The 8,867-nt window shown below is 39.5% G+C and overlaps 1 protein-coding gene across 1 annotated transcript; it reads right to left on the bottom strand.

Annotated features, from left to right (window-relative positions):
* Positions 1-1,273: 1,273 nt before the first annotated feature.
* Positions 1,274-7,942, bottom strand: LOC117290821 (patched domain-containing protein 3-like). Its single transcript, XM_033772381.1, has 2 exons — positions 6,757-7,942; positions 1,274-3,196 (listed from the first exon to the last, which is right to left on the bottom strand). Exons 1-2 carry the CDS (start codon positions 7,748-7,750, stop codon positions 1,317-1,319), a joined length of 2,874 nt encoding a protein of 957 aa, XP_033628272.1. The 5' UTR covers positions 7,751-7,942; the 3' UTR covers positions 1,274-1,316.
* Between the last annotated feature and the right edge of the window lie 925 nt (positions 7,943-8,867).

Genomic DNA, 8,867 nt, shown 5'->3' with positions numbered 1-8,867 from the left:
TAGAACTTGAGGTCTCGAAATCAACCATCTAAACGCACACAACTTCGTGTGACAAGGGTGTTTTCTTCTTTCATTATTACCTCGCAACTTCGATGACCGATTGAGCTCAAACTTTCACAGGTTGGTTATTTTGTGCTTTATGTTGAAATACACCAACTGTGAAGGCTAGTCTTTGACAATTACCAATAGTGTCCACTGCCTTTTAAACGCACCGTTTCAATTTGAGGGCGGGATAACCTAATATTTTTCAAGGTGATTTCAGTGAGAAGTGCAGACGTAAATTACCCATTTTTCCGAAACAAATCATATGACATCTGATGTAATGTTTCAATACAGTTTAGAAACTTAAAGTCTCAGGCTCTTTTGGTTTCAAGAAATTTGCGTGTGCGTAGTCTCTTTTTGTTTTTCCCAAACAAATTATTTAATTACTTCTTATTTTATGCTATTGTAGGAGCATGAAACAGTAACATGTATACTGCTATAGAAATGTAAAAATGCAATGGTTTTCAGTGTAGCTGTACATTAAATTTCACGATACAAACAATTATCCCTAACTCCGAAGAGTATCAGTAACAGTAATCAGTGAAGATGTTTACTCCACGCTTTTAGTTTGAGTTGTTTAAAGGCACTGGACACTATTAGCAATTGTCAAACACCAGGCTTCTTAACTTGGTGGATCTCAACAATGCATAAAATAACAAACCTGTAAAAATGACTTCTTTCTCGAACACTACGTTACTTCAGAAGTAGCAGTTTCTCACACTGTTATGGACTATCACCAGCTCTCCATTACTTGCAACCAAGTGAGTTTTTATGCTAAAATGTATTTTGAGTAATTACCAAAAGTGTCCACTGCCTTTAAAGACATCCATTTACATCCTTTTTAACATTTCTAAAAGTTATTATAAAAAATATACTGTGAAAAAATATTGGTATAACAAGAAACCCACGTGTACGTAGGTATTTTATTTTTCTCTTCGAACAAACTAAATGATGACTTTGATGTTATGCTACCTGTATGAGCATAAATCAGTAAATTTGAGAATCACTTAACTTAAAACCTTATTTGTGTTTTAGGGTAGTTGTATATTCAGTGTCACTTGAAAACAAATAGTGGTATCCCTGACCCAGAAAAAATATCTAAGTTTAGAGTATTTCCGCACGGTTTTAATTTGAGTTTTTTGGGCATCTGTTTGCATCCTATTTAATATATAAAAAATGCATACAAAAAATATACTCTTACAAAATAACACAACAAACAAATTCGTTTTTTTTTTTTTTTTTTTTTTTTTTTTTTTTTTGGGGGGGGGGGGGGTTTATGAAAAACCGTCTTGACGCATGCTTTGCGCTGACATGGGCCTAGCTCTGGGGATGTGGAAAGACCCAACACTACCCAAATCTCGCAGGTAATCTTGTTCAGGTGACGGAAGACTCGGGGGCAACGGGGTGTTTGCGGCCATGCTGTTACGGCTACTGATGGAGTAGGGTACAGAGACCGGCCTGAGAGCCACCTGGGAGGAACCGTAGGCCGGCTTTGGTTGACGGTCGACTGGGACCGGGAACATCGCGGTGTTGATCTCACCGTGCTTTTTAGGACTCCTCATCCGAACACCATCCACGATGATCATTTCGGACGTGGAATCTTCCACGCGAGACTTCACGGGAATTGTGAGCTTGAGGAAAACGGGGATGAAAAGGAGTCCATGCAAGGCACCGATGGAAATGACAAGAAACATAGTCTTGAAGAAGGTTCGGAAGATGTAAGAGTCTGTGAAGGCGAGGACTAAGACGCCGAGTATGGTAGAGAGGGAACCCTGTACGATGGGCATGCCGATGGAGTACAGAGCATGGATGATGTTGGCCTGACGTGAACCTCGGTTTGCTACGATGTATGCGTAGCAGATGTGTGCTGAGAAGTCCACACTAAACCCTATGCAGAGAATGAGGTTAGTCATGGCGATGGAATCGAGGTTGACTTGCCAGAAGGTCATGTACCCAATCACCCCTGTAACGATAGAGGCTACAGCTAGAGTAACGAGGATAGAACAGATGGGGTTCGGGATCATGAGTAAAGCTATAATCAACATAGCACCGACCGCGATACCCATGTTTTGCAGCGTGTTGGGCAAGATTGCTGTGTATTGATCGTAGAAGATGAAAGCTGGGTGGTAGACTATGGCAGGCAGCTCTGAATCCTCTGCGATTTGTCTCAGCTCAGTCATCATGAATCTTTCTTTATCGGTGGTGTCCAAATCTTTCGTTGCGACGAAGAATCTCGAGGCCTCAATGTTGGTTCCATTGAAAACGATATCGAGAGAGTAATGTTCGAAGGCTGGCTGGGTGAGGAACACGTCTCTGAGTGTGTCCACGAATTGGGCCTGGGTTGGTTCTCTGAGGTTGATTGAGTTCAGAAAATCGAGGTAGTCTCTAAGCCACGAAGCAGACAAATTCTGGTCTTCACTGAACGTATACTTGTTATTTTCAACTTTTGCTAAAGTCTGTTCCATGATGTCTTGTACTATGGGATTCCAGACGTCTCTTCTCTCGGTGAACACCAATGCAACCTGCGGACCATACTTCTTGAAGTAGACACTTTCCGTATCTAGAAAGTTAGCAGCGTATGAGTTATCTCGGGCGAGGTTGCGTAGACTAAGACCTTCTTGTACCTGGGTACATCCATAGATGGCGGCACCCAGGTAGCCAAGGTATAAGACTATGATAAGAATTACCATCCACCATCTTGTGATAAAGGGGCCGTAATACTTCTTGAAGAATGTCATCAAGGCATGATCGTTGAAGTCCCCTCCTTGGTCGGCTGATGGTTTTGACCCACCTGCGCAGAATATCTTGTACGCCGTAGAGTTGGTCTCCTCCTTGGGTTTGACTTTAATACATGACATGCAGTGTCTGTTCGCCGCCTCACGTCTACCAAACAGAGCCATGCAAGCACCGAAGAAAGTAATCTGGTACGCGTAGTCAAAGATGACAGCCACACCGGTATACATACAGAATATACGCACAGATCTGAAGTACGTTATGGCGCCAATTCCGAAAGCCAAAGCATCTGTGATGGACGTGATGGTTATCGACATAGCGGCCTCTGAGAAGGCATGGCGCATGCGCTGTTCCACGGTCAGTCTGACGTCAGTCTGTCGCCAGGCAGCAACCATGATGAACATGTCGTCTACTCCGATACCTGTTGGAAGAATGGAGAAACATTCAATAATTTGAGCACTGAATCCTACACAAAGAAGATGATTGGTTATAACATCCAGAGTCACTCATCCCGGAAGACAATAATGATACTCCTTTAAAGGATTTGGGTACTTTTTCAAAATGTCCATAGATTTACATTAAACTTACAGGGTTTGAAGATAATGATAGTGGAAATCTTCGCTTCAAATATTACTTACTGAGGTGATGTAGTTTTTAAGAAATTAGTAAAACAATCTCATGAAAATACGTTTGTAAATGCTTAAAATAATTTTGGTTTCATGAGACCAAAGTTATTTTCGTGACATTGTTTTACTCATTTCCCCAAAACTACAGCACCTCAGCACGTATCATTTTCAGGAAAGGTTTGTACTATCATTATCTTTAAACTGTGTAAGTTTAGTGTAAATCTGTGGACATTGTGTTTTTTTGTTGTCCTACAAAAAATGTATACACCCTTTAAATCCACTGGATACGTTTGGTGACTGTACAAAAAAAAGTATCTCACTTCAGTGTGTCCCAACATGCACAATAAACCTTTGAAAATGTTGACTCAATTGGTCATCAACTTTGCAAGAGATTAATAATTAAAGGAAAAAACACCCTTCTTGAACAAGTTTTCTGCTTTCAGATGCCTAAAAAGGGCTTCGGACCTAAAGTATTTTAATAACTTAAAAGAACAATTTATTATTCAGTGTTTCTTAAAAACTACGTTACTTCAGGAGAAGCCGTTTCTCACAATGTTTTATACTATCAGCAGTTCTCCATCGTTCGTTACCAAGTAAGTTTTTATGCTAAATATTATTTTGATTACGCTTAACATTATTTTGATAATTTACCAATAGTGTCCAGTGCCTTTAAAGGCAGAGTGTACTCTAAGTTACTTAAAATCTCTGCAAAACACCTAAGAAAAAAACCAAGAAATTGTGACGAACACTGGAGAGCTGCTGATACTTAAAAACAAACATTAACAGAAACGACGACCATTGTTTACCATGTCAGTTTGTATCAATCTGTAAATAATTACATATGCAATTTTTGCACATTCCAGGAAATTAAAAAAAGGGTCAAAAGAAACCATTGATTAGAAACCTACATCGCCTTTTGATAATATAAAACATTTTGCGAAACATTTCACTTCAAAGAAGTGGTTATACAATTTGGTCAGTCTTGTTCCTCATTAATTTAATGTGAAAAAGCGTTACTGTCGCAACGCTTTTCAGATAATGCATGCAAACAGACCAAACACAAATTATCATAATTTATGCAGAATTCATCTTCTACTATCAATCACTTTAAATCGATGTGTTTAAAAGATTACACATCCTAACAACAGAATTAGTCAGGTGCACTTTATTCAAAAGTATAAAATGTCTAGGTATTTTCAAGGGTTTAACAACGATCACTGTGCTCAATACGTTTATTTTTTTTCAAAGACACGACAACAACAACCAACAGCAAATAATGTCATGTGCATGTCATTAGTGGCTGGATTATGGTTGAAAAAAAGCATAAATTAAGCATAAAGAAATGTCTGGCTTTAAATGGATTTCCACGAAAATAATTTTACCCTCGTGCCATTGTCATTTTGTCTTCATTATTCCGCTCATATCATTGTGCCCCTGTTATTGAAAATGTGCTTAGCAGCGTAAAGTCACGTTACACAAAATTATAATAGTAGCCTTTACAGTATTATTATAGTCTTTATTATATGTTTCTGAACATGTTTGGTATCGCTGTTGCTATGTAGACGTTATTCTCGTATTTCACACAATACGCACAGAGGCTTAAAGACACTGGACACATTTGGTATAATTGTCAAAGACCAGTCTTCTCACTTGGTGTATCTCAGCATGCAATTCAGTGACAAATCTGTGAAAATTTGAGCTCAATTGCCATTGGCGGTCAAAGCTGCGAGAGAGTGACGGAAGAAAAAACCGCCTCGTTGCACAAGTTGTGTGCTTTCAGATGCTTGATTTCGAGACCTCAAAATCTAATTTCGAGGTATTGAAATCGAATTCAAATACCTTAATGAGAAATTGTTTCTTTTTCGAAAACCACGTTACTTCAGAAGGAGCTGATTCTCTCAATGTTTCATACTATGAACAGCTCTTCGTTACTCGATACCGTCTTATGCTAATAATTCTTTTGAGTAATCATCAATAGGGTCCTCTGCCTTTAAAGGCAGTGGACTCTTTTGGTAATTTCTCAAAATATTTATTAGCATAACACATCACTGGTAACGAGTAATGGGGAGAAGTTTGTACTATAAAACATTGTAAGAAACGACTCCCTCTGAAGTAACAGTTTTCGAGAAAGAAGTAATTTTCCACGTTACTTCAGAATGAGTTGATTCTCTCAATGTTTCATACTATGAACAGCTCTTCATTACTCGATACCAAATAAGGTTTCATGCTAATAATTCTTTTGAGTAATCACCAATAGTGTCCTCTGCCTTTAAAGTCAGTGGACTCTTTTGGTAATTTCTCAAAATATTTATTAGCATAACACATCACTGGTAACGATTAAGGGAGAAGTTTGTACTATAAAACATTGTAAGAAACGACTCCATCTGAATTAACATAGTTTTCGAGAAAGAAGTAATTTTCCACGAGACTTCAGAGTTAGAATTTGAGGTTTCGAAATCAAGCATCTGAAATCACACAACTAGTGTGACAAGGGTGTTTTTTTCTTTCACTATTATCTTGCAAGTTCGACGACCAGTTGAGCTCAAGTTTTCACAGGTTTGTTATTTTTGTTGAGATACACAATTAAAGTGAGAAGACTGGTTTTGGACAATTACCAATAGTGTCCTTGTCTTTAAAGGCAAATTCCTTCTTTTGACAGTTTGGTTGTCCAATCATTTATAAATAATTAAAAAAAACTTGGCCTAACGTGAACATTTCATTTCAAGAGGTAGTCTTGTTTTTGAGATATCGCCGACAATCCAGAGCGAACAATGCCACTCAGGAAGATAAATCTCCCCGGTCTAAGAACTATACTGATTACAATATGAAACGCTTCTCAGATTCAAATTGTGGGGGGTGTAAAAACTTATTTTATACACTTTATAACCACACTACTGGTAATTGAAATGTTTCTCGAAATGCTTTGACAAAAAGTGTGAAGAATATTAATTTTGGTTTTACCCATCATTGTACACCGATCATCGATGTGTGTAAGCAATGTGTATTCAATAGAGGGGGGGGGGGGGGGGGGGGCTACTTTCCCGGGCTCTGTGAACAAAATCACAGGCATGTTTTTATTGCGAATTGGTTAGACACTGCTTTAGAGTTGCACAGAGTGTGGGTTAAAATCTCACCCACGTAATATGCCTGTGATTGTTTTACAGAAATCTGGCGGGAAAGTACACAGTGCTATATTAAAATAAACAGTGCTAACAAACTTGGTTGCATGTGGGTAAAACCGAGACTAATAATTGTTAATACCTGACTTAAATTTCCATCTGTTAATGAACTATACAAAGCAATCACGGTGGAACTAATTCACATCTGTAGTAACATCATTCCCGAGCTTACTTACCAAGAATAAGAAATGGTGCCGATCCCACCACATTAATGTAAGGTACTCCGATGTAACCCATGAGACCGAACGATGAGAGCACAGCTAGGCCGGCTGATATCACCCCACAACCGGCCAACCAAGGCTTGCTCCGTACCCAGTCCAACATCACACAGGAACAAATGCTGAAGGTAATCAGCAAAGTAAAGGTGATACTAAAGTCTTTGATGACATTGGAGCTGGCTTTATCTAACTCTGTCTCAAGAGTACTGGATACCTGGCGAGTGACTCTTATCTCAGTTGCGTTGAAGGCTTCAACAACTTGAAGAAACTCGTCCTCCCATAGAGCACTTCGTTGGTCATCCATGCTGTCTTGATGCCGTAAGATGTAAGATAACTGCATGACCTCTGCTGAAAAGACCTCATCAGATGAACCTGATTTGAACACCACTCCTCCCAGCTCTCCACCAAGGAATGAAACCTCATTGTTTGAACTGTAGATAGGATAAGTCAGGGTGATCGAATCCAACATGGATGCGTTGTAGTCGTAAGTAGACAGTATCGCATTCTCATTACAACCATCATTCCATTTGACGCAGAGATCGCTAAAGTTATACGCCTGACCGTTCTGCATGACACTTATGTTCATGATTGTCTCATGCAGATTAAGAATCTCTTCCAAGACAGCCTTGTTGAGAATGTTTCCACCGTCAATCCTTTCTATGATTATTTTCCCCGATCGTCCAAGCCTCGTCAGACGAGTAACCAAGGTGTTGTTGTCGCCATGTTCTGCAAAAAGCTCTTCCACAGTTGCCCGGTCTGTTTTCGCCTGCCCATTCTCCGGTGTGTATAAATTCTCGACACTCTGCTCCTCGATAAGGAACACCAAACCAGCACCGAGGGCTCCGCTAAGAACCAACGGCAGAAGTAGAAACGGGAATGGGTGTTTGGCGATGAAACCGCCATAGTTGAAGAAAAATGACCGTAAACCCTTCTCAATGCAGTCAAACGCCATGTTTGTTTGTCATATATACACACTAGTAACGCATCATCAACAGCAACGAGAGTAGCTCGCATAAAATTACGCTGGCTGAATAACAAGTTGAAGGCCACATCTTTTGTGTACGTTTTTCAGGTCAACCAGAGTGCAATACAAAGCAATACACAATACAATTGTGTTGGCAAGGTCGCTAGTTATTGAACACAATCTGTTTTTGGAGACTACTTTTTTGTCCTATAGCTGCATTGCATGATCAGTTAAATATGTGTGATAGAGCCGTTGACCAGGGCCAAATTTCATAGAGCTGCTAAACACAAAAATGTGCTTACCATGAAATTTCTTCCTTGATTAAAACATGATTATAGGCATGCCAATCAAATTTCCATTTGTTGCATAATAATTGTTTGTTACTTGTATTCAGCTGTGGACATTTTGTTCGTAAGCCTGTTTTTATCAAGGCAAATATTTCATGCGAAGTTAATGTTTGTGCTTAGCAGCTCTAAAAATTGGGCCCTGTTCACCATTGTATAGTTAGGGCGTCAAAAAACGTGCTGTCACCAACAACGCCATCTTCATGTGGCACCTGAACATACCATGCCGGCCTCAAATTTTGAACAGTATTATTGTTTTTCCAACATCCAAATCCAACTGTGCGGTTTTATATATTTTTGTCCAGTGATGTACAGTTTGTTTGGATAAGGGAATCAATGTGTGGTGAAGAGGTTTTGAACTAGTGTTCCAACGAGGCCTGGTTCTTGATAATTTTACCGAGACGAAGTCGAGGTAAATTATAAAGAACCAGGCCTCGGCGGGTTTAAACCACTAGTTGAAAACCGATTCAACACACTTTGATTCCCATTCATAAATACCTTTTCGGTAAAAAACATCAACACTTTTTGGTCAAAAAGTAAAATAAATGCAAGCATTATAATTGTTCAATGATTTCTTTCAACACAACACCCCTCCAGTTATGAAATGCTAAAGCCCTCCGCCGCCCTCGGGTAAACAACTCCTTTTAAGGGAATGCAGTGTGCGTCGCGCGTATCGCGTGATGTGGCACCCGTTGCTCTCGACCAATACGAATGAAGAAACTGTCTTATAAGATGAGGTGCAAGCTCGCGTGTCACGCCCA

This window comes from Asterias rubens, chromosome 5 (assembly GCF_902459465.1).
Source record: "Asterias rubens chromosome 5, eAstRub1.3, whole genome shotgun sequence".
Classification (NCBI taxonomy): Eukaryota; Metazoa; Echinodermata; class Asteroidea; order Forcipulatida; family Asteriidae; genus Asterias; species Asterias rubens.
The sequence above is the reverse complement of the archived record's forward strand: the minus strand, read 5'-3'. Positions and strand labels throughout refer to the sequence as shown.